Here is a 26,917-nt window from a genome sequence, read left to right on the forward strand (position 1 = left end):
GAAGAGACGCAGAGTTGAACAAGTTCACAAGCAACAGGCACCTTCCAGACACAGGAAGAAGGGCAGACGGAGAGGAAGCCACGCTCTACAGGCCGGGACAAAGCCCTCGCGTCCTCCTCGCGTCGCCATGGCAACGCGGCATCGGGGCCGGCCCGGATTGGCCGGGCCCTGCGCGCGCGGGGCCTGCTGGGAGAGCACGTCCTCGCTGCAGCTCGGCCGGTTTGAACTTGGCGGGCCAGATGCGGGCTGTGGGGCGGTGGAGTATTGCTTCTTCCCCTCCCGGCATCCTGTTCTCCGCGGACTGCAGTTCCGAGTCTCAGCCCTCCGTGGCCTCCTTCTCCGTCCTCATGACGGGTCCCCGGGGGCAGAGGCTGGGGGCGGTGGCAACGTCTATCTGTTCGTCGCCGCCGCCTCAGAGCTGCAGCAATTCCACCATGTCACTGTTGTCTCCCCTTGGCCACCAGAGCTTCTCGTTTGACGATGAACATGGTGACGGAGAGGATGAGGAAGATGTGGACGAAGATACCCATGACGTAGAGGCCGAGGTGTTGAGCCTGAGAGGAACGGAGTTACCGGGGCGCGCCAGGTAAACCTGAGGCTGCCCGACCGATATAACCGGTCCCAAGGTTCCTTGGACCCTTCCAAGTACCTTCAGCAAACCAAAACAATCTCCTTTCTTCCACCTTAGAGGCTGAGCAGGCGCCTGCATCCTTAAGTGCAGCCCTTTCTGCAGAGAGTCCTGGGCCATTTCTTAAAGATGACGTGTTTTCTGATTCTTAGCCCTTTAATTGCTGCTATCTCAGTTTCCTTTAAAAATGGCCCGTGTATAGTCTAGAATCGAACACACAAAACTGCTTCTATTTCAGGAGTTTTACGAATCCTCAGAAATCCAGATGGTGAACTAAAGAACTCTTGTCCATAATCTTAGTTCCAAAATGTGTTTTATGTGGTAGATTGTAATAGTGTAAAGAGCTGAAGCACAGAGATTAGTCCACGACAGCATGCAGAGGCAGGGTTGTGTCTGATCTGAGGACGAACTTTCAATGGAATAGTTATTGTTGTATCAAAGAATATTTGAAGCAAAGGGATTATTAAAAACCATCATAATGTTTATTTCTACAGTGATTCAGTCAGCAAACATCTATGTTTTGTCACATATTAGTTTAGGTACTAGGGACCATAAATAAAATATACGAGATTTTATTAAATTAAAGCCCATCTCGGTCCACTCATTTTATAGGTGATAAAACTGTATCACAGAACACAAATAAAAAGACTGACTCAAAGGCATACACCAACTTATTAGCAGACCTGGGCCTAGTAGTGAGGTAAACTGATCAGGGTTCCTTCTTATACAGCATGACTATTTTGGGGTGTATAGAAATAGAAGCAAAAGGCCTATCACTGAAGGAATATGTAATATTGTAGGTCTCTTTGGGGGTAAAAGTCATCTTCAGAAGCCAATTTACAAGTTTCTGATCATCAAACTATATAAGGAACAATACAGGAGACCTAAAAAATGCAGACCAGAGAGAACCCATACTTTATGTGTAAGTGACAAGATGGCCCCTCTCTATATAAGGAATGAATGAATGGAATGTGGAATCATATGAAATGACCCATACATGGTTACAAAAGTTATTCTTTTAAAGATGAGAGGTATGTTGGTGGGAATGGAAACCAGGAAGAGTAACCACGAAGGCTGTCCAGGCTGCTTGAAAAAACAAGAAAGAGGCCATCTCGTATTAACCCCATAGACTCAGTGGTAAGAGTTAGGGTTTTAGGAGACCATTTTCATCTATGCTTTGTAGGGACTCTTTAGGACTTAGTTGGTATTAGATATTTTTAAAATGAATTTTAAAGATGTGTGAAATACCTTCTGATCATAATTAACAGGACTAAACAATGTGGACATAATTTATCAGCCTGAGGAATAAATGCCATGAAAAACTGCAGCTCAACTACTGAGACCCTGCATTAGCTTCCACAAGCCAAAATGCTAATCAAATGGAACCTGCCAAGGGAAGAGCCAGACCTATCTATGTCTCACCCAAAGCCTGAATGAGCTAATAGGGCTAAGGCTGCCTAAACACATTTCATTCCCCATGAGTCAAAAGAATACTGAGGATGTGGGTCTAGAAAGAGAATTTGTTAGGTCTTGTGTGTGGCAAGTGTCAGATTCTTATTAGGTACTCAGTAAATGTGTGTTGAATGAATTCCTGTTTCTCCTTCCTGGAGAATAGTTAGATACCATGATTATTCTCAAATGGTTCAGAAAAACTAGCACTTCTTTTCCTTTAGAAGATTACTGTGTTCCTTTAGTTGTTGTTCTGGATAGCTTGTATGGGATGAGATGAGGGAAGGCAGCCTGGGTCATAGCCCAGCCATTGGTTTGGGCTATCAGCATCCTCTGTAAAGAGAAACCAAGAGCTCTGGGATTTTATGTCTGTCTCTGTCCCTTACCAGCTACATCTGATTGTGGCATACTAGTAGAGTAAGGCTTCTTTGAGATAGACTCAGGCATTGGCTGCACATATCTCTCTGTGTGCTCAGATTTGTGTGTGTGCTGGGCCTCATACATGCCAGGCAAGCATTATGCCACTCAGCCACACCCCAATCCCTCAAGATAATTTTCAGTACAAATAGACTTATGCTTAAAAGATGGATTGACCTTCAAGTATATTGGCTGGGATTGAGAAGATGATCAAAGATGACCTCAAGAAAAGATAATGAAAAGTATTTTTCTGGAGTCTTTTATAATATGCTTTGGGCCTACTGCTTATCTATTTAGTTATTTTCTGACTTTCTTATAACTACAGTTAGGAAAGTTGTGCCTTAATAAGTTTCTTGTCATAAATAACTAATTATGAAGCCTTTCTTTATTATGAGTATACCTGTAGTTTATATGCTATACATTTTGAACATATTTGCTAAAAATGTTAAGGCAGAAAGTATTAAGTGTTATCTAAAAAAAAAAAAACTAATTTGACTAATTTCTTCTTTCGACAGTGTTTCATAATCTAGACCCTCAGTCAAGACATATTTGTTTTTCTTCTTTCCTTTTTTTTTTCCAGTACTGGGGATTGAATCCAAGGTGCTTTAATCTACAGCCTACTAATCTACAATCCTAAACCTTTTAATTTTTCCAGGCTGGCCTCAAACTTATAATCCTCCTGTCTCAGCCTCCTACATTGCTGGGATTACAGGTCTAAGCTATCACAACCAGCCATGTTCTTATTTATTTATTTATTTATTCATGTTCTTTTCTTTAAGGAACTCATGGCCTGTGGCAGAAGGAGACCAGTGACAAGAAACCCAAGGCAGTTAATCCAGAAGTTTTTAGAAAGTTTCCCAGACAATATAGTATCAGAATAAAATCTTGAAGGAAGAATAGCAGTTAGTTATAGTAGTAATTATAATAAATGACATACCATTTACTTACTGAGGACCCAGAACTAAGTATAGTGCTTTAGCTTCTTCATGCAGCTACTACTGTCATCTCCATTTTACAGATGAGATCTCTTTTTTAAAGAAATTTAAATATGTGCACAAGCTAGGAAGAAGCAGATATAGATTTTATCCCCAGGCTGTTTTAATCACAAAAGTAAGCTCTTAATCTGGCCATATGTGGAGGTAGAGGAAAGGCATTTCAGTTTTAAGCAAAAACTGCAGAGCACAACACCATAATGCATTTACCAACCCACAGAAGTTCAACATGACTGAAATGTAGAGTCTGGATCACCCATTTATGAAAAGAAAGACAGGAGTCAATTTATGGATGTCAGGAGTTTGGATTTCATCCTGTGCGCAAATGGGCCCCTGAAGAACTTTTGAGATGAGAAGTTACATGATAAAAGGATACATTGGAGGGGCAAATCTGGCAACAGGTTTAGAGAATGATTTAAAAGGGAAGGCTAGAGACTGTTTATGTTTGGAGTGATTGAAAGGTTGGAGAAGAGAATCACTTGAGAAAATTGAAGGATGTAGAATTGACATGACTAGTGATTATATGGGCATGAGGGTAGGAGGAGTCAGACATGGAGAGGGGGAGCGGGTGGAGTCAGTTCTGGATTTCTGGATTAGGTAACTGGGTGGATGGTGGTAACATTCACTTAGGATTATAAGAGGAGTAAACTTTTTCTTAGTGTGGAAGAAAGAGGGGGGTGGATGCTGGAAAATGCTTACTTTTTTTTTTTTCAACTGACTTGAGTTCAATATCATGGAGCTGTCTATCAAATGGTTGGAAATAAGTCTGGAACTTAAGATAGAGATCTGGCCCAGAATAGCTGATCCAGATATCACCAGCATATAGTGATAGTTGAAGCTGAGAACAGATGAGATCATAATGCAAGACTGAAAAGGAAAGATGTGCCTAAGAAATACTATATTAACAATGTCTCTTTAACACTTAGAATACAGGTTCTGTAAAGACATGAATGGATGATTAAATAACATAACCCCCCCCAAAAAAAAAAAATTAGGGAAACTGAATCTATGAGGTAGAAAAAGTGGTACAAAGCAGTTGTGATGCAACTGTTTGTTAGAAGGAACAATGTTGAAGATACACATACCTGAGTCTATATAATAAACTTGCCCCTGGAGCTTTGTTGGGTACTGAACAATCTTCCTATCCGTGAGTGCTGATTGTTAAGTTTTCCATAAGTTTTGTGAGGCTTATGTATCCAGCCAAGTCCTTCTGTTCTTTGTTTACTCATATAGTTAATTTTCTGTATACCCGGAAGAGTCAGACTGACAGAAGGTACAAAGTGGAGATGAGGACAATAAGAGATAACCAGATTGGAGATATATACTCTAAGAACTGGCAAAAGGTCGTCAAACAAAATATTAAATGTTGAAGGAGAGAAGGTCACAGCAGTTGTGGGTGTAGCTCAGTTGGTACAGAGTATACTTAACATGCATGAGGCTCTGGCTTCGATTCCCAGCACTGAAAAAGAGAAGGGTATATTTTTTCTATAGCTTTCTACTTCAAAACAATTTCAAATCTAAAGAAAAAAGAATAAAAAAAACTTCTGTTCATCCTTTACCCAGAATTCCTAATTATTAAATTATTTGCTTTTCATCATTCTCTCGGTATATATGTACACATTACTTTCTTTTTCTATGCTATATAAGGGAGGGAAAGGGAAAGGTCTGCCCCAGGATCTGATTAAAGTTATGTGGATATGTGTGTATGTGGTAGTGGGGCTGGAGATATAGTTCAGGGGCATGTCCAGGGCCCTGGGTTCAACCCCTGGTACCACACACACACCTACAAAAGATTATGTGTACTAGTAGTAATTAGTGATTACTTGTATAGATAGAATTTTTAGGAATAAAAAAATAAAATTTTAGAAATAAATAATTTCCTCAAGTGACCTTGAGGCACATAGGTTGGGCTCAAGTTATTCCATTGGGTTTTTAAATAATTTGGTTTTTAAAGGGAGTGGCTTAACTAAATAAGTAAAGTCATTCAAAATTAGATTTCCTTTTCCTGATTTTTCATATTTTGCTTTATATAATTGATTCATGTTTTTAAAATAATAGTATTGAAAATATGATGTTAGATTTTGTTTTCATTGTATAGTTAAATGATTTTTGACTAGTAAGAGAAGTATTTCGTGTATAAGTTCTACAGTATCCTTTCTTTCATAGCAGTAAAGTTGAATCAGAAGATAACCAAGAAGAACAGAAACAGGTGCACATAGGAGAAAGCAGCCTGACACCATGGGAGGTGTGGTTTGTTGGCAAAGAAAAAGAAGAACGTGACCGGCTGCAACAGAAAGCTCTAGAGGTACAACTAGACAGTATTTTTTTCTATTTGATTCTGAGCTCACAGAGTAGAGTTGCTGTTGTAAATTAAAATGTTAATCTTATTGTTTCTGAAAACAATATGTGTGCGTTTGTTTGTATTTGTTTACTATATCAATTTTAATAAATCTAATTGTAGAAGCAGTATGTTCATTAGAAGAACATTCAGAAAATATAGCTAAATATAATTAAGAAAATGAAAACCTCTTTTAATTTCACCACCTAATAATAATCTTTGTTAATATTATGGAATATAGCCTTCTAGACTTTCTTCTATGTAAATTTTAAAAAAATAAAAACAGTCATCCTAAGTATCCAAGAGGTTTAGTTCCAGGACTTTCTTGGATTCCAAAACACTCAATGCTCAAGTCTTTCTATATAAAGGCATTTAACGTATATATCTCCCCATCTACTTTTAATCTTCTCTAGATTACTTATATCACCTAATACAATGTGAACACTACCTAAGTAGTTATTACACTGTATTGCTCACAGCATAATGACAAGAAAACAATGTGTCCCTGCTCAGTATAGGCACAGTATTTTTTTTTGGCATATTTTCAATCTATGCTTGATTAAATCCATGGTTGCAGAACCCATGGATACAGAGGGCTGATTATATGTACAAATGTATATCTAGAGAGACATACAATAGAATTTTGCACTTAACTTAGGTAAATTCAACTATATACTCAGGAAAAGTTTTAAGAAAGAAGAGAAAAATTGAAATAAAGACAGGAATCTATGCTACCTACCAAAGAGCAAGTGCCCTAGTAAGTAAATAGATTTGTATAACTTGCCATCTCCTAAGCTCCCTATCCAGACTCACACTCTGATTTCTTTTCATCACAGAAATGGTGAAAGATACTTCTTGTTTTTAATGAAATAGTTTCAATCTTTTTCAATCTGGTTTTTTTTTTTTGCCTGTTATATTATTAATATATTTCCATGTCATTTTATTTTTTATTTTTTGGAGTGGCATTGGGGATCTAACCCAAGGCTTTGTGCTTGCTAGGAAAACACGCTACCACTGAGCTATACCCCAGCCCTCATTAAATATTTTTCAACATCACTTTAATATGATTGCTTATTATTGGCTGGGGATATAGCTCATTTGGTAGAGTGCTTGCCTCACATGCATAATGCTCTGTGTTCAATCCCCAGCACCACAAAAAAAAAAAAAAGAAAAGAAAGAAAGAAAAGAAAAAGATTGCTTATTATCAAAGTATGTTTAAAATGTATTAATATATATTAAAATATAGTAAACTGGTACACTATGGTTGGATGTTTTAGTTTATTCTAGTCTGTTAGTAACCATGGTATTATAAAAAATCATGGGGACTAAAGCTTTGTACTTTCTTTTCCCTTTATGATCTTCCTTGAAATTTTTCATATTGCTTTTGAAACTAGTTGTTATTTTTGTGATAGGTTTCTACCAGGTAGGCAATCATCTGTTTAGGAGACTTGGAATGATTCAAATGATTGTATAAATTAGTATATTCTGGCATTTCCCTTTTATATGATACTTTGTATTCTAGAATACAAGTTTATTCCTGGAAATATACACTGTGAGAGTAGTACTTATTTCCTCTTAGCAAGCACAGGGCTTGAAAAAGACTTTGTGGTTTGGTTTCAGCCAGACTTAATAAAAGCTCTAGTTCTAGTCTTTTTACTTGCTGGGTATCTTAGCCAAGTTATTTAGACTTTTATACTTCAGTTTCCCCATCTGGACAAGGTGGGAAAAATAGTACCTGTCATAGGATTTTTGTGAGGATTAAATGAAATAAAGTATAAAGATAGCCGATTTTGTTTTTTATTGGTATTGGCATTTCTGTCATTGCTAGTCATAGCCTTTGGAAAAGGTTTCTTTTTTTTTTAATTTGTTTTCAGAATTAATGTTTATTTTCGAGATTCCAGACTCTTCCCTTTACCTCAACTTTAGATTTTAACATTACTAATTCTTTTAACATTACTAGTTCCAATGTTTAGTGTGGCTTTTATTTTTCCTGCTTCTTTTTTTCTTGGAGTGCTAGGGATCAAACCCAGAGCCCTGCACATGGTAGGCAAGGGTTCTACCACTGTTCATCAGTCCTTGTGTAGTGTTTTTGAAAAATATTTGTTCACAGTGAGAAATCTATTTTTTTCATGTTGTACATAAATATAAACCTATGCATAGATGTAAATATACATATATATTTGAAAAAGTATCTTAATTTATTCAAAACATGGTATTCTTTTTTATGAAAGTCAATTATAATCTGTTAAATTGATTTTAGACTCACAACTTGGAAAACATTGGTAGAGTAAGTTAGTGGTAAAGCAGAGTTCATTTGTGTTTTTTTTCTAGCTACTATAGAAGTCACTTGTAAGGAGAGTCACTTTATTAGTGAAAGGGGGAGAATAATATTTACCTCTTAGTGTTATTATGAGGTCTAAATGAATATCAGGATATGGCCTACTATATAGAAAGAACTCAATACGAGTTAGTTAATACATATGAAAGTATATAATAACTACTCTGAAGATTTGTTTCAAGAACAGATTAAAATAATAAATATAAAGCCCTTACCACAACCATTAAGCATATAGAAGGGTATAATTATTTGTATGGATTAAAGCCTTTTCATGTTTTGAGTAATTTGACATTTCTTATGACTACTTCATTACTTAACTTTGAAGCAATTTAAGGTATTTTTGAATGAATCTTGCCTATCAGTCATGCCAAGGAATTGTACCTATCAATCATAACATATGGGTTATCTACTCAATGTTTTGTTAGCTTATTTTGAGCTGTTATGGTCTTTATATTTTATTTCTTTTGAGTGAAAACGTTATTTATTTTTTTTTCTTTTAAAGAATACTGCTGAAAACTATCATAGCTTTCTGCAGAAATAATGTTTAACTTCTGTCATCCAGAAAGTGTAAATTGGAGGTATTTCCATTGGAAGTACTTCCATTGGAAGTAGGATCAGTTTGCTTTGCAGGATATACAAGAGACACTTCGTGTTGGGGGACTGATGATATTGGTAGAAAACAATGCAGAATTAGAAGATGGCTTATCATATAAACTTCAGCCAAAATCTATTTGGATTTTCATGCCTTTCTCTTTATTTCCTAAGTCATACTTTCCCTTATTTTTCTGTCCTTATTTACTCTATTCCCTAATTTGCTTACAAACCATGTCATTAAAAGCACAGATTTTTGACCATAAGGAATGGTTCATTTCAGATCCCTATTAAAGCTAAGAAGCATGAAGGCCAGAGAAGTAACTTTGCCAAGGTTTCGGTTAGTGGCAGAGCTGGAACTGGTATTATGTTCTTTAGATTTCCAATTTATGTGCTTTTTCCACGATATCAAGAAATATTTTAGAAATAAATAGATCAGACTTAGTATTTGCTTTTGAACTTATTCTTGCTTTCTTATTTTCTTCCTTTAACATTTAAAGGAAAAAAATTTTTTTTTCAGTACCACGCAGTGGCACTTAACCACTGAGTCATATCTCTAGTCCTTTTTTGTAGTTTATTTAGAAACAGGGTCTCACTAAATTACTGGGGGCCTCACTAAGTTGCTGATTGCTTTGAACTAGTAATCCTCCTGCCTCAGCCTCTCGAGCTGCTGGGATTACTGGCGAGTGCACTGTGCCCCACTTAAAGGAAAACTTAAAGGATATTTGAATCATTAAAAAGCTCATTTCATTCATAAATTTGATTTCAGTAACAGACATTTAAATTTGTTTTAGACATCTCTGTGAGATTGAATTTAAAAATTGTTTTAACCCTTTATAGTTACCCTATTAAAAATGTTATACATTTGTAATATTGTTGAAATGATAAACATGGTAAACACTGAAAATTAACATTGACATTATGCAAGCTAGCACATTGGTTTTGTAGGTTATTAAATATATTTACGTTTTATTATTTAAAATAATTCTTTAATTCTTCTAAGTTCTCTGTGGTCTTTGGCTAATTCTAATTTTTAACATTTGACTTAATATAATCTGTTCAAAATTATAAAAATTATTTATTTTGTGACTAGTCTAGGTACTTTTTTCCTGTTTTTTTTAACCTCACCGTTTAATCTTCAGCTATTTAATTTATCAGCCCTTAAGGAAGGAATAGGGTAGGATATAGAGTTGGTGAAACTCAAAATTGTCAGTTTGTTTTTTGTTTTTGTTTTTGTTTTTGTTACCTTCAATAGTAAAATATTATTTGAAAATGGCAAATGTATTGAAATAATGATGCATGTTTAGGACCCTCTTTGGAGTTTGGTTTTCCATAACCAAATGTTTACTCTATGGGAAAATAGCTATAATCCTGTTAAAATTCAGTGGTATACCAGAAGACCACGAAGGGGCTTTTGGAAAGGAGACTCCTGCTGTATCCTGGAGGAGGCCTGCCTCGGTGGTGAACAGATGGAGCCATTCAGCATGGGAAATTCTAAGAGGATCTAGCCTTGGAAGAGAGGGTGGTGTCTAAGAATGTGATGTATATTCTGGGTAGGCAAATACTTAGACATTCTAAGAATACAGTACTATTCAGGTCAGTGGTAGCATTTTCTAGGTACTTTTGGATCTTTTCTTTATTATCCCCTATATCAACATTAACTAAAATTTGGCATTCATAAAATAGTAATGCAACATCTTAATTTTCCTCCTTTTGAGTTACCGGAAGACTCTTAAAAAAGTATATAAATATAATCAATTATGCTTAATCATACATTTAAACTTTTCTTTAAAAGAAAATTTAGAACTAGTTTGGAAAATTTCAAATGTATAGTTGTCAGATTTATATCTAGCCTTTTACTATATGTATATTTATACACATGTATATACACATACATACACACATGTGTATCTGCACACCCACACGCACTCTGTGTGTTTCTCCTTTTACTTGTTTTCTGGCACAAGTCCAGACTGTCTTCCCCTTATAGAGTATATTGTAGTAACCTTCTAGTCAATCTCCCTCAGAATAGTACTGATCATTTCAAACTCAGCCTTCAGTCTTAATAAGAGCTCTAAATCATCCCTTTTGACTTATATTCTTCATCATAGTGTTCAATTTACTCTGTCTTCAAAAAACCTCCTTCTATCTAAAGAGGAAATTAGTACCACACTTTAAATTAATTATCATCCCCACCCACATCTTTCACTTCTTTTAAAGTCATCTTCTCTCACTATTTTAAGAAACTGCTCATTTCTGACTATCCTGATTCAAACCATTTCTCTTTGTCTTCCCTTTTCGTTCTTTTCTCCAGACTCCTGTTTTTATACCCAATAACTCACAGTGTAGCACTTTATTCTTTGGTATACAGAGAAAGATTAGATGAGAGACTTCTAGGATTTCATCTTTCTGTGTGTGTGTGTGTGTGTACACACGCACAGTTCTTGTTAGATCAATAGCAGGTACTCAATTAAAGTGTATTGAGTGAGTAATGAAGGAATAATAGCTATGAGGTAGTGAAGGATCCTATCAAGGTGGATATTTGTTTTGTGTGGGATATGGTGTTTCAAAGTTTGAAGATTTTCTAAGCGAGATAGGGCAACTATTTTCTTTGCAGTGGAATTTTAAGACCAGAAGTAAACAAGTATCTTTTGAATAGTTATTCTAAAGTGCAAAAAAATATGTCCTTGGTGTAAAGTTTTGTCTTCATTTAAGATCCTGGAATTAACCTGAGAGTTGGAAAATTGCCCATTGAGATAAGTGTTTGGGGAGAAAGGAAAGATGGGAAGGAGAAAGGGGGACCAATGGAAGATTCATAAATGTATCTGATTATTAGTATCTAAGGAAGGAAGAAAACTAACCAGTAATTATGATTGTAGAGTCCTAGAGAAGTCTAGTTTAAACAGCTTTCTCAACTAATGCCATAATTTAGCTGATGAGTGACAGAGTGGTGGCATTCAACTTGTAGTTTTATTTGGCCATACCTTCCACATTCTTTCTCCTGAGGAAATGCCCAGACGTGTAGATTCTGGTGACAGCAAGGCAGTTAAATAATCTGGGGTATGAATGTGGTTTTGTTTTATATCCCAGCAGCTATAAAATCTGTGAAGAAAACTCTGATTCTTTTTTTCTCTATGGAAAACTGAATACCTTCTTTACATTTCTTCTTTGGTGTAACTCTGAATTAAAATTTTAATTTAGGGATTACTTAATTCCTATTCTTTATCTTCAGCAAGAATCTTGAAGCTTTTTATAACTGTAAAAAAAAAGTTGCAATTCTCTTGAGCTACTGCCAATAGCTTACAGTGGTGCCAAAATTTATGTGTGGGAAAGTTGATTTCAATGAGGGTAATTTAGCTGAAGTTTAGTCTAAGAAACTAGTGTTTTGCTGCCAAGCAATTATTTGCATTTCTAAAAAATGACTTATACTTTTTACCAATGCTTTCTTTCATTGTAGACTAGTTACTTAAGTAAGTTATTATCAGTAGTGGTATATATTCTATAATGGAAACTATATTCTTGTTTAATTTGGTTAAGCTCAGCCTTTTTTAAAATATGTGATTTGGGTACTTCCATTAAACATTGCCTTTTGTTTAAATGAAATCCACAGGAATTAAATCAACAACTAGAAAAAAGAAAAAAAATGGAAGAACGTGAAAAAAGAAAGATAATTGCTGAAGAAAAGCACAAGGAATGGGTTCAGAAAAAGAATGAACAGGTAAAGAGGAAAAAAATGCATACACATATCCTGACATCTCTTTTCAAAGTCTTTCTTCCAATTAGTCCTTAGCTAGGTTTTTCTTAAATTTCTCTTAGGTTCTTTCTTCTTTGGGGTTTTGCTTTTGTTTTTTACCCCTATCCTCATGAATATTTATCAAGTCTCTGTCTTCTGCCCTTTGCCCTTTACTCTTCTTTTGTTTTTGGTACTAAGGATTGAGCCTAGGCATGCTTTACCACTGAACTACATCTCTGCCCTTTTTATTTTGTTTTGAAACAGGGTCTCACTAAGTTTCTGAGACTGCCTCTAACTTGCCATCCTCCTGCCTTAGTCCCCTTGAGTCACTGGGATTAAAGGCATACACTACAGAGCCTGGATGCCCTCTAATTTTGTTCTTTTTTGTCCCTGTGACCTCTACTAGTGTCTGCCTGCATTCAGCAATTCTAAATATTTTTTTAAATATTTTTTTTAGTTGTATATGGACACAATACCTTTATTGTATTTATTTATTTTTATGTGGTGCTGAAGATGGAACCCAGCACCTCACATGTGCTAGGCAAGCGCTCTACCACTGAGCTACAATGCCAGCCCCCACCAAGTCTGAATCTTTAGACTTGAATTTTTTGAGTCTTGGATTTTTATCCATTAGATCAGCAGGCAACTCCAAATGTGTACACCTAAAAAAAAATACCTTTACCCCATTTCTCTTCATAGACTCTTTCCTATTATTTCTTTATTTCTATTACTTCTACTGGGTCTTCAGTCACTTAAGAACAATAAGAATTCTGTTGCTCCAAAACATCCCTTCCTTTACTATATATAATTGCTGCTTCTCTTTTATTTTCTGAATGATCTCATTACTTCCTTCAACTTTATTGTTTACTTCTCCGTACTAGGATATAAGTTCTTTATAAGATCAGGAATTTTGCTTCTTTTTTTCAATTCTCCAACAGCTTATCCATTACCACACATTAGAGGTACCCAGGAATATTTGTTAAATGAATAAACCCTTCCTGTATGTCTCTGCCAGATTAATCTTTGCTGAATAGATCTGACTGTTATTCCTTAAGTCTAAAAAATTTTTTTCATGTTCCACACCTGTACTGTCTTCTGACTGAGATTTTAACAACTCTAGACTGACTGGTTAAAGAGCCTCCACTGTATTCCCTGAGCCAAAGTAGCATTTCAGCCATGTCTACCATCTGTTTTCTCTTTATTCTATGCTGATTCTTTTTACTGGGATTATTTAGGGAGCACACACAAGATAATCACAGCCACTCCCCATCTTCTTGGAGTATTAGTTTTACTGGAAATTTTTTGAGAGGAAAATGTTATATTTTTATAGTAAAGCAAACATAGGTATATAAAGAAGTAGACTGTAAGTTTTATTTTTATTTTATTTTTCAAAGTGTTAATGATCAAACCCAGGGCCTTGCATATACTAAGAGAGCACTAAATTTTTTTACATTATTTTTAACATATAAATAAATTTTCTAGAAATCTTGAAATCGGCTATACTGCCCAGGCCTCAAGAGTATGTATTCTTGAGAAATTTTGAGAATACTTATCTTCTTACTATTTTTCATTTCCTAATTTTTACATATGGTATTTTATCAGGATGGAATCTCATCATATCCTCTGTTCTCCTTTTCCATTTGTCATCTAACTCAGATTATTTCCTACATGCAGATTGGCTATTCACATGTTAGAGATTCTTTCCTGTGAATCTTTGTTCAATTTATATTAACTTTTATAGCACTTTATCATATGATGCTTTGTATTTTGTGTATGTTTTATAAAAAAGAAAAAAAATGGCTGTTTTGTAGTGTGTACATCCCTTTGCTTTCCTTGTAATTTTAAGATCTTTAAGAACAATAATTCTTTTTTATATTATTTTTTATCCATTACAAGGTTTATAATTCTTTGTATATAGTAAGCATTTGTTAATTGAATGAGTGAATGAATTTTCTTTTTTCTTTTTCTTTTTTGCAGTGCTGGGGATCAAAACTAGTGTTTCACTCATGCTGGGTTTTACCACTGAGCTATATTCCTATTCTTCCTTTCTTATTGTTGTTGTTGTTATTATTTTTTAATTTGTGGTGCTAATTGAACCCATGGCCTTAAGCATGTTAGGCTAGCATGCAACCATTGAGCTATCCTTCATATCCCTACTTTCAATTTTAATACATTCTTATGTTGGATCATACATTAGAAATTTTTTTAAAGAGGTCTTTATTTTGTTTATTTATTTTTATATGGTGCTGAGGATAGAACCCAGTGCCTCACATGTACAAGGCAAGTGTTCCGCCACTGAGCCACAACCCCAGCCTGATACATTAGAAATTTTAAAATAGCTGGGCATGGTGGCACATGCCTGTTGACTCTAATTACTTCAGAAGCTGAGATGGGAGAATCACAAAGTTGAGGCCAGTCTGGGCAATTTTCTGAGACCCTGACTCAAAATGAAATGAAAAGAGGTCTAGAGGAGGGTGTAGCTCTGTGATAGGCTGCTTATCTAGCATGCACGAGGGCTTGAGTGGAATCCCTAATACTGCCCCCCAACCCCCATTTAAAAAAAAATTGCTATCACTTTGTTTTTTATTGTGATTTTATATGTTTAGAATGATACTGATTTTATTATTAAAATCTAACTGTGAATTTAGATAAATGCTCAAATTATAGGACAAAGTTTTAAATTTTTAATTATAGTTTTTGTCCTTACCTATTGTTGAATCTGCTGCCAAGTGATATTATTATGAGTATCAAATAATTTCAGTAAGTCGAAGATAATATAACCTTCATCATCCAGGCATTAGAAGAAGGAAATTGATTAGAGAGGTGTCTGTGTGTATGTGTGTGTGTGTAATTATAACCATAAAAGTATTTGATCCTTACTTGGATTGTGTTTGTTTAGAAATCAATTACTATGGATTGTGTTTGTTTACTTCATCCCCAAAAGAGTACTTTGAATAAATGTCACAATCAAAATAAGTCTATATGACCATTACAAAATTTTGGTTGACACCTTTTTGAAGTTTATATGAAAATAGTTCTCCATGTACGGTGTGCTCTCTCCTCTAGAAGCTTCTCTTATCTTCTAACTTCATTAAGCTAATTTTACCATGCCAATCAAACATAATTGTTGTTTTTCTAAGAATGTAAGATACTGCTGAGGGATATATGATATATATTCACTGTTTTAGTTAGTGGTAGTAGACCTAATCCAATTATTTTTGAGGAAAAAATTATTTTGGAGTAAGTGGCTTGCCATGACATAAATCACAAATTATTGAAAGCAAGATTCCATAAGGTAGAAAATGATTCAGAGATGAACCCTGAAAAATTAATTTACCTATTCTGCAGCATTCTTGTGCATGTTAAAGAATAATTGTTCCCTCCTTGTTTTTTTTTTTCTTAAAAACTATCAGATTTCTTATTCAGCCTTAGTTACATTTACCTGTATTTGTAAAGACTGCTCTCCTGGTTCTTCTCTTCCTGTCTGGCATCTAGCTTTCTGTTTACATTTCATGGTGTGTGGTCCTCTGCTGCCTCCAGCTTCATTTTAGTTGTATCTTGGGCTGCTATTTTCTCTTAAGTCATTTTCACTGTGTTTTATCAAAAAATCAGACAAAAGAATTTATGTATACATTAGCAAGATTGCTTTCTTCTAATATGACTGTAAATTGTGAAATCCTTTTAAAACAAATGGCTTATCTCATTGAGTACACTTAATATGCGTTGCTATGCTAATTTATTTTCCAGATTAATTTTTTTGCACATTAATACAAATTTTGAAAAAGGCCTCTACTTTCAGTGTTTTAAAAAGTTATTTTAAAATAAAATTGTTTTTAATTCTCAAAACACACTGATATTTTATTGAAAGACTTAATTCAAATCAACAAGGTGTATAATTGATAACACTGTTATCAGTGTATCATTCATGCTTTCAACAAATGTTTACTTAACTTTTTCTATGTGCCAAGTAGGACCTATTAGAGGAATTAAAATAGAAAGTCAAAAACTTTAAGTAGCCAGTTGTTCATTTCTTTTACTTGTAAGAAACAAAGGTTCTTTCAGAGCACCATTTTAGAAAAGGAAGATTAATTATTCTCCTCTGTGATATAGAACCAGTGTGCTAGAAAATCCGAAGCCACTTAATGGCTGACTGTTCTCTCAGTAGCAGTGACTATTCTGACTGTCTGCTGTGCAATAAAATACACCTATTTTAAGTTTATGAGTTTGACAGATGTATGCACCTGTATAATTAATAAGCACCACAGTCAAGAACGTTTTCATCACTCCGGAAAGATCCCTTCGAATCCAACCCCCATTCCCTTCCCATAGCCAGCCCCAGCTCCAAATATCCTGGTAATCTTTCTATTCTCTATATAAGATTGTACTTTCTATACTTTCTTAAAAGCAGAATGAAAGAATGTGTTGGACTTCTTTTGTTTTTAAATATATCCTGATATTTCATATATTGTTAATTCATTTTTATTGATGAGTAGTCTCCCATGGAATAGCACAAGTTGTTTATCCATTCACTAGTTGATGGTCAGTGGATTGTTTTCCATTAGGAGGTATTATGAATAAAATTCTATGACCATTTATATACAAGTCTTTTGTGGACATTTGTTTTCATTTGTTTTGGGTAAATGTTTAGGAGCTGAATTGCTGGGCTATGTGGTAAGAATGTGTTTATGAGAAATTGCCAAAGTATTTTCTAAGGTTCTTATACCAATTTATATTCCCATGACTATTGTATGAAAGTTCCAAATATTTTACATCTTTAGTTCTTCCAGTGTGTGTATAGTATATGCCATTGTTTTAATTTTTATTTCCCTGAGATCTAATGCTGTTTCTCATCTTTTTATAAGCTCATTGTATTAGTCTTTCAGGGATGCATAACCAAATACCACAGACTTGGATGGTTTAAACAACAAAAAAATTTTCTCACATCCCAAGAGACTGGAAATCAAGATGAAGGTGTCTGTAGATTTGGATTCTCTTTAGGCCTCTGGCCTGCAGATGGCTTGTCTTCTGGCTTTTTCTCTGTGCACACATATCTTTGGTGTATTTTCCTCTTTTTATAAGGACATCAGTCTTATTGGATTAGGACTTCATTTAAGTTTGATTTACTCTTGAAAGGTCTTATCTCCTCACACTTGGGAGTTAGGCTTCAACATAGGAGTTGAAGGGACACAATTCAGTTTATTATACTTATTGACCATGGTAGGCAAGCGCTCTACAACTGAGCTACATTTGTTGTTAGCTTCTTTTGGATTTGTTTTGTGTCAATTTAAGTCTGTTGCCCATTTTTTGAAGGGGTTATATGACTTCTTATTAAGATATAATAATTTGTAAGAATTCACGATTGAGTAAAACTTAGCCACAGAGAGCAAGCTTAGCAGGCTCTGGGTTCAGTCCTCAACAAGCCTCCTCTCCCCGACAAAAGACATATAGGAATTATTTTTTCTTTTCTTTATTTTTATTTTATTTTATTTTATTTTATTTTTTGAGATGGGGATCTTAGTGATATCACTGTATTACCCCTCAAATTCCTGGGCTTGTCAGGTGATCCTCTCGTCTGAGCCTCCCAAGTAGCTGGGAATATAGGTACATGTGACACTGGGTGAATTTTGTACATTTCTCTTCACTTTTTCTTTTTTTAATGTGGTGCTGGGGATTGAACTCAGGGCCTTACTCAGGCTAGTCTAACACCTACGGATGAGTAATCTCCAATCCTAGAATTCTTTATATATTCAGACCACAAGTCTAATGTCAGATAAATGCACTGCAAATATTTCCTCCCATTTAATTTTTTTTTCCTTTCTTTTTTTTTTGGTGCCAGGGACTAACTCCAGGGATATTTAACTACTGAGTCACATCTCCAGCCAGTTTTTAAATTTTTGTTTTGAGACAGGATCTTGCTAAGTGGCTTAGGAGGGCCTTGCTAAGTTGCTGAGGCTGACTTTGAAATTGAGATCTTCCTGCCTCAGTCTGCTGAGTCATTGGGATTACAGGTGTGTGCTATCACTCATGGTCCATTTAATTTTTCTGAATACTATATTTTAAAGAGCAGAGCAGAATGATCTTCTTTCCTTCCTTCCTTCCCTGAGGATTTAAACCATGTAGACTTTACCACTTAGATACATCCCTATCCTTTTTTTTTTTTTTTTTTGAGACACTATCTTGCTAAATTGTGTAAGGCCTCCCTAAGTTGCTGAGGCTGGCCTTGAACTTGCGATCCTCCTGCTTCAGCCTCCCTATTCACTGGGATTATAGGCATGAACCTCGGTGCCCAGCTTAAAGAGCACAAGTTTTAAATTTTCACAATATTCCATATTTCAGTTTTTTCTTTTATGGTTATGGTTTGTATGTCTTTATTTAAGAAACATTGTGTAGTTCAAGAGTATAAATTATTCATTGTTTTCTTCTAGAAGTTTTTTAACTTCAGCTTTACCTGTATGTTTATTTTGAGTTCATTTTAATGTCTGGTTGAGTTAAAGGTTGGGGTTCATTCATTTGCATATATATATTCAATTGTTTCACTGTTAATTGAATAGATAATCCTTTCCTTATCAAATTACCTTGGCACTTTGTTTAAAATCAATTGACCACACACACACACACACACACACACACACACACACACACACACACAGATCTATTTCTGAATTCTATTCTCTTCTATTGATTTATATCCTGTGTCAGCAGTACTGACTTGTTACTACAGCTCTATAATTCTTGAACTTATAGTTTTTAAAAAATAGATAATATAAATCAACTTTTGTTTTCTTTTTCAAACTTATTTTAGTTCCTTTGCACCTTTCTATATGTAATTCAGCATCTGCTTTTCAGGTGTGTTAATTATGCCTGCTTGAATAGTGCCTGGCACTATTGGGATTTTGTTAAATGTGTAGATCATTTTGGAGAAAATCGCTCTTAGTAATATCAAATTTAAAATCTATGAATATGTTTTTTCTTTCCATTTATTTGTCTTATTTCTCATCACTTTTATTTAGTTCTTAATGATGGTATTATGCATAATTTGTTACATATATTTCTAATTATTTCACATTTTGGGCTATAGAGCAGTTATCTTGCCTTGTTTCTGATATTATCTTGTAACATAAAATTAATTTGTGTAGTCATTTGGTATTATTTCTTCCTTAAATGTATATTGCAAACTACCAATGAAGCTATCAAAAGCTAGAGTACTTTATGGTAAATTTTTAAATTTTGAATTGTTTTATAATAAATGGTTATCCAGCTACTATCTCTTCTTGAATTAATTTTGAGAAGTAGTATGTTTTAAGGAGTTTTGACATTTCACTTTGGTTTAAATTTTTTGGCATAACATTATTTTTAGCATTCTTCCATTTCGAAGTCTTTGTGATCTATATTGATCTACTATTTACTGTGTGATCTTAAGCAAATTACCCTCTTGTGCCTTCCTTTCCTCCTTTGTAAATAGGGTGATAATGTTTTCAATGTTTCTGTCATTGAAAACATTATAGGGACTAGATGATTTCTTGTTGGTGAGGTTAGGCAGGAGAGTCATAAATCACACAGATTAAGAGAGATATATTCCAAGACCATTTTCAGTTTGTAGATTTTCTGCCAGTGAGGAGTAATTAAAATCCGTTATTGTTCCAGTGGTATTGAGGTTTTGTTTTGAAAAGATTCCCTTTCACAACTATTGGTTGCACAGCAAGAAAGAAATATATCAACTTGAGGAATGGTGCAAGCCCTGATTTTCAAGACTTGCTTGTGCTGCACAGCACTGAACAGGACATATAATGTATGTAAAAATTGGGTGTTAATTTATATTACAGTATTTTACAAGATACTTTCAGGGAAGGAATTTCTCTTTTTGGATCATCTTTTTTTGCTCCATGAAAACTGACATTATATATATATATTTGTATTCCATATTCCTTTTATACCTTTCAGATTAATTTCTAAAACTTTGATAAAGAGAACTATTCATGCTATTATTTATTTAGAATTTAACTACAGTTGGTAGGTTATCATTTGAGTAAGGAGAAGAAAAGCATTGAGTTATAGTCTATGTAAAAAATTAATTTTTTTCTGAAAAGGGCCAGATCTTAAATATCTCAGGTTTTCTGCCATGCAGTCTCTGTGGCAACTATTCAACTTTGCTCTTGTAGAGTAAAAGAAACCATATACAAATATATAAGCAAAATGAGTTGGCCATACTTACATAAAATGTTGTTTACAAACACAGGTGGCCTGTGGACCGAATTTGACATTTAGCCTTGTTTGCAAGCCTCTGATCTATATAAAACAGTATACCTAAAGATTTGCCCAATTATGTCCTTATATGCAATCTTCAGCAGGCATTATTTATTTGAACTCTATAACTCACTTATGGTGAATGCTTATCTAAGTATTTGTATTAACAAGTTATCTATCTAGGAAATGCTTATATACATGAGGGTAAACATCCATTAAAAATACTAGGATTCAATGTTCTTTATGAAAAATTGTATAATATTTTCACAGAACCCAGGCACATCCTTACCAAGAACTTCCTCATCCCTATGTAACCTATAATATATAATACAATGTAAACACTATGTAAATAGTTCTTTTATTGTATTGTTTAGGAAATAGTGACAAGGAAAAATCTGTATATATTCAGTACAGACAAAAATACTTTAAAATATATTTTCCATGTGTGGTTGGTTGAATTCACAGGCATGGAACTCACGTATACGAGTACTGACTGTACTCATTTTGATGTGTTGGAAAGCATATGCATACCAGGCAGCAATTTTTACATTAGACAAAAGTTCAAAGCTTATGACAAAAGTTCTAATTTTATGATCTTCAACAATTAGGCTCTGCTTTGGTCTCAGATACTGAAAATAACAAGGATGTTAACACTGGTTAAAGCATTAGAAAGCCTTTATTTAGTGTACTGGACTTTGTAGAAGGAGATTTTTCAACTCTCCTCTTAATTAATTAGTAATTAATAGGACTGTAGTGTTTTACATATGTTCACAGTAATGGCCTCTCAAATTGTATTGTCATAATAAGTCTTTCTAACAAGATACATGCATTAACAATAAAAATAATATTGATGATAAAAAAAAATACTAGGATTCAGAAGTCTAACAGATAGTAATATTTATTCACTAATTTATTTAAAGAATATTTATTGAGCACCTATTGTTTACTCAGCACTATCCCAGTTGCAGGTATACGTTGGTGAGCAAGATCTTTGTCAGTGTCCTAATGAAACTTACAGCCAAGCAGTAATACCTGTTATTGACATTGAACAGGTAATTGCAGTATGTAATATATTCTCATAAACCACATTGTGCCAACCACTGTTACACCACTTATTTTAAGAATAATAGAAGTTTAGAAAATTATTGCATATAACAATCCTTTCTTATGTGAGAATAATTACAGGTATTTCAATTAAAATTCCTATTTTTATTTAAGAAAAGGAAAGAAAGAGAACAAAAAATGAATAAAGAAATGGAGGAGAAAGCAGCAAAAGAACTAGAAAAAGAACATTTGCAAGAAAAAGCAAAAGAAAAATATCAAGAATGGTTAAAGAAAAAAATTGCTGAAGAATGTGAGAAGAAGAAGAAAGAAAAGGTATTTTTATTAAAGTAGCCAGTTAGAATTTATGTTTTTGGTGTTCATAGGTGCCAACTATATTTTAGAAAAAAGTATATGATTAGAGAATTGACCATATCATAGCATAAAGATATGAAACTATCCTTACTTATATTATGCTGTCTTTAAGCTTCAAAATGAATATATATTTTTGGTTTCCTTACATTGAGTAATTTCAATAAGCCTATATATTTTTTCAGTCATATTCATATTTTTCAATGTACTTTTATCTAGTCATATTACTGTATATTACTTTAAAAAGAAGGCGGATTGCTTTCTTTTTTCTTGGGTTTGATATCTTATTGTTTAGAGGAAGACACATTAATATCACATCCCTGATCATGTTCAATTTTACTCTCAAATTGTAGAAATATAATTCAATATTGTGGCCAGTAAGCCATTGAGAAAGGAAGCAACTGGGAGAAAAGACTCAGTAGAATTTGAATGGAATGTTTAGTTATAGAATATCCTTGGAAATGCTTTGGTCTTGTCATTTTAAGGAAAAAGAAAAACAACGGCAAGTCGAATTACAAGAGAAAAAGGAAATAGCAGATAAAAAGTTTAAGGAATGGTTGGAAAACGCAAAAAGTAAACCGCGTCCAGCTGTAAAGAGCTATGGTTATGCCAATGGAAAACTTACAGGTTAGTTTTTATGTTATGTGGCTTACATAAGTATGGTTTGCAGAAGCAAATTTTATACATTTTGTTTCTTTTTCACAGAAATAGAAACTTAAAAAATTTATTTTTCTTTCAAATTACTGTCTTTTAGAAAATTATACTATGTTGGTAGGAATTTATTCATTCTCCATAAATAATATATAAAGGTAATGGTTATAAAACTGCAAACTTATACTGTTAAGCAATGATTTCTAACATTAGGAAATAAGTTAAATTTTCAGGAATGGAGTTGTAGTTCAGTCACAGAGCATGTCTTTATCATGCATACAGTCCTGGGTTCAATTGCTAGCATCCCTGGTAGTGCTTTTACATTCTTGGATGAAAAAGCCTTACTCAGGATGTGTTTAAGAGTTCATCTTGCCTACCCTTTTTCTAACCTTCTCTAAGGCAGAGCTTCCAGTGTCTTTGGCACATTCTTTTTACAGGGTGGGATATAGATAGCACATGATCAAACAGAACCAATTGGCCTTTAGGCTTGGTCTGATGATAAATGGCATTGCATGTTTTTCTTTGTGCTTTATGTTGAAAGCTCATACCTTGATGACAGCTGCCTTCACTTGTTTAAATGATTTATTATTAAAAATACTCCCATTCTGTTTTGTTCACACAATGGGACATATTCCAGACTTTGTTTTGACCACCTTGGTGAAGTATGTGTTGACATATTATGCAGTCAAAGTGGGCTGCCAAGGGTCTGAAAGACACATTCCTGCTGTCAGGATTAGGCCTCTCTTATATGTCGTAGAGGTCATCCATTATATCCATTAATCCATTTTAGCTACTGAGGATGGCTTCTTTCTCCTCCTTCTCCTCCTCCTCCTACTCCCACCTTCCTCCCTGCCACTCTCCCTGCCTCTCTTTCTTTCTTGCTTAAAAAAAGGTCAATAAGAAGTGATTTTTACCTAATGATTAGATAGTAAAGCTAAGACTTTAGGTGGGAATATACATATTGACTAGAAATTAATTGCTAAAACAATGGACTATTTTATTAAATTACTTTGCTTTTTAAATGAGTTTATCTTTTTTATTTTACTGGTTCTCTTTAGTTATACATGACAGTAGAATTCATTTTGATATAACTACACAAATATGGGACATATCTTATTCTAATTAGAACCCCATTCTTATGGATGTACATGATGGTGTATTTATATACATTTATATGAAAATTATTTTGAATTCATTTCACTTTTTTCTTTTCCTATCCCCCATCCCTTCCCTTCATTCTAATAAGCAACATATTTGTCTGCATGCTGTACTTCCCTTAAGTCTTTATTCTTTATCCTATCATTTTTTTAAAAAAATATTTTATTTTTTAGTTTTCGGCAGACACAATATCTTTGTTTGTATGTGGTGCTGAGGATCGAACCCAGTCCGCACGCATGCCAGGCTAGCGCGCTACCGCTTGAGCCACATCCCCAGCCCTATCCTATCATTTTTATAAATTGTAAAATAAAGGAATTTGTGTGCCTATAATGACCAAAGGATTTGAAGATAATTTACAGAATGTTCTTCTTTCACATTGTTATTATTGTTAGGCATCACAATTTTTAAACAGTATGTTCATCAAAAGATGTTCTTTAATTAGTAATAAAATTACACTGATTCTGTGAAATCTTATTAACTTGAATAACAATAAATCAAAATTCCCTGGTTCTAAACAAAAATCTTGATTCACTTTAGCTGTATAAGCAAAATAAAATTTTCTGTAAATTTTAGTCTCTGACAAGGGGAAACTGGTTCACAAATAAGTCATTTCCTAGACAGAGTTAAGAAATGAAGGTTTTATTCAATTTTATGGTTTGGAAATTAATTCTATAGTAAAACCTTTGCAGGTATTATTATCTGCATAGATTTTAACAATATTATTTGGGTTTTCAGCATTATTTTTTGTATATGTTTTAACAATATTGTTTGGCTTCTCAGAATTATCTTTTACTACATTACTATATTTGAAAGTGTTAGTTTTTTAAAAGTATTCAGATTAGCTTGGTGTGTCAGTGATAATTCGCCTTTTTGACAGTTTAACATTTTCTAGGAATTTTAAAATAAGTAATTGTTCTCAAGAAGTTTAGTTGTTTTGTTTTGTTCTGATTTTTCAATGATTGTAGGTTTTTACAGTGGAACTTCCTATCCAGAACCAGCCTTTTGTAATCCAATTCCATGGAAACCAATTCATATGCCACCTCCCAAAGAAGCTAAGGATCTATTAGGAAAGAAGAATAAAAGACCTGTGATAAGTCAGCCACACAGGTCATCTCTGGTAATTCATAAAGCCAGAAGCAATCTTTGCCTTGGAACTCTGTGCAAAATGGAAAGATAGTATATGTGGAAAATACTATGCTTTTACCTGAAGCTATTTAATTTTGAAATCAAAAAGATTTTTTCCCTCTCAATCAGCAAGTTAGTACTTGATGTGATTATTGTCATACTAATTTTTGTATTTTATATGGAGTCTGAAGGATTAATTGAGAAAAGTATTTTTTATGTTTTGGTTTTTCTTTTAAGATTGATCTTGGCATATTGTTTTGCATGATAAATCTAACAATTGTGCTCATGTTTAGCTTGTATTAAAATCACACTGTAATACCCATAAAACCAAAAATTTTTCCTGTATTATTTCATACTCTATATTGTTTGCTGATGTTTATGTTCAAGAACATAACACTAAGATTAATTTGTCCAAATATACATTTCTAAACTGCATGCTTTTCTAAATGGGTTAGAAACCAAGAATAATCAAAAACAGTCTTTGTTGATGGCTTTTAGTGTACTTTTCCCATTTAGATATTTTAAAAATAACTGATTAAAAGTTTATTTTGTTACAGAAATAAGAATTGGGACTTTCAAAGGAAAATCTAAATACATTGTTTTATGCTCTGCATCTTAGATTGATGTGTCATAATCTTGAGACCTTAGTAATATTGTGCTTTATTTTGTAAAAATACTTACACATTAATTGTACTTCTTTGTTAGCTTTGAAATTAGGATTGTCATTACATTATTTTTTAATATTGAAATGTTAATTGTTATGTTTTATGTTGCTGAGGTTGAAATCACAGATCTTATTAATAAACACGTTTTAAGGATAAAAGTTGAAATGATTACTAAAATAGCACACAATTTGTATTAAATTTTATTAAATATGCTTTTTAGGAAAAGCCTGTTATCTTTTTTAGGGCCTGAGAAAGAAATGAAAATTTATTCATTTTCAAGTGATTTCTATTTAGAATATATTCCATATTTTTGTCAGATTAGTCACTGGACAAGTTTCTGGTGATCAGGTAGTATGTTAGACAATGCAAGGACAACAGAATTTTTAAAGTGTATTCATATAATCACAACTTTAGAAAAATGCACTTCTAAGCATAGAACAATTTGTTAGCAATCAATAGGGTTTGTTTAGTCAAAATGTTGGTGAGATTTAGGTTTAGTTTGTTTGTTTGTTTTTATGCAGTACTAAGGATTGAACTTAGAGCCTCACACTCACTGAGCTATGCTGAGCTATGTTTCTGGCCCTTGTGACCCTTGACCATATTTCTTAGAACTCTGAAATAGTGAAACTTCCAGATAATCGTTCTATTTGAGTAAATTTGCCTTTATAGAGAAAATGTAGAATTTTTCAGGGTAGCAATATTTTCTGTTAAAAAATATAAGTGCATTTTCTCTATAAAAGCAATTTTGGCTTTATATAACTCTGTGTGTGTGTGTGTGTGTGTGTGTGTGAGAGAGAGAGAGAGAGAGATATGTATATCTGAATTTCTGAGGGTTTCACATATAGTTGTTATATCTAATAAACATTCTATTTCACAGCTGAGATTAACTGTTAACTGTAACTGTTCTAGCAAGACTTTTCATTCAGTCATTAATCATTTTAATGTATATCCTGAGTTCAATAGATATCAGTAGTTTGAATTTTATTCTTTCTCTTTTTTTAGTACTGGGGATTGAACCTACAGGTGCTTTCCTACTAAGACACATCCACAGCCCTTTTTATTTTTTTATTTTGAGACATTGTCTCACTAAGTTGCTTAGGGCCTCACTAAATTGCAGAGGCTAGCTTCAAACTTGTGATCTCCTGCCTCAGCCTCCCTTGTTGCTGGAATTATAG

At 33.8% G+C, this 26,917-nt stretch overlaps 1 protein-coding gene across 4 annotated transcripts; it reads left to right on the forward strand.

The window, feature by feature from the left end:
• Positions 1-25,900, forward strand: Ccdc34 (coiled-coil domain containing 34). Of its 4 annotated transcripts, none has more exons than XM_078046312.1 (7): positions 1-586; positions 5,653-5,791; positions 12,364-12,471; positions 21,693-21,782; positions 21,949-22,107; positions 22,629-22,770; positions 24,918-25,900. In XM_078046312.1, the coding sequence occupies exons 1-7, from the start codon at positions 240-242 to the stop codon at positions 25,127-25,129; spliced, it is 1,197 nt and encodes a 398-aa protein (XP_077902438.1). In that variant the 5' UTR covers positions 1-239; the 3' UTR covers positions 25,130-25,900. The 4 variants fall into 4 exon arrangements, with proteins under 4 accessions (XP_077902438.1, XP_077902435.1, XP_077902436.1 ...); XM_078046309.1 differs by having other exon boundaries at positions 190-586; positions 5,656-5,791; XM_078046310.1 differs by lacking the exon at positions 21,693-21,782 and having other exon boundaries at positions 193-586.
• The last annotated feature ends 1,017 nt before the right edge of the window (positions 25,901-26,917 follow it).

Source organism: Ictidomys tridecemlineatus, chromosome 4 (assembly GCF_052094955.1).
Source record: "Ictidomys tridecemlineatus isolate mIctTri1 chromosome 4, mIctTri1.hap1, whole genome shotgun sequence".
In the NCBI taxonomy this organism is placed as follows: domain Eukaryota; kingdom Metazoa; phylum Chordata; class Mammalia; order Rodentia; family Sciuridae; genus Ictidomys; species Ictidomys tridecemlineatus.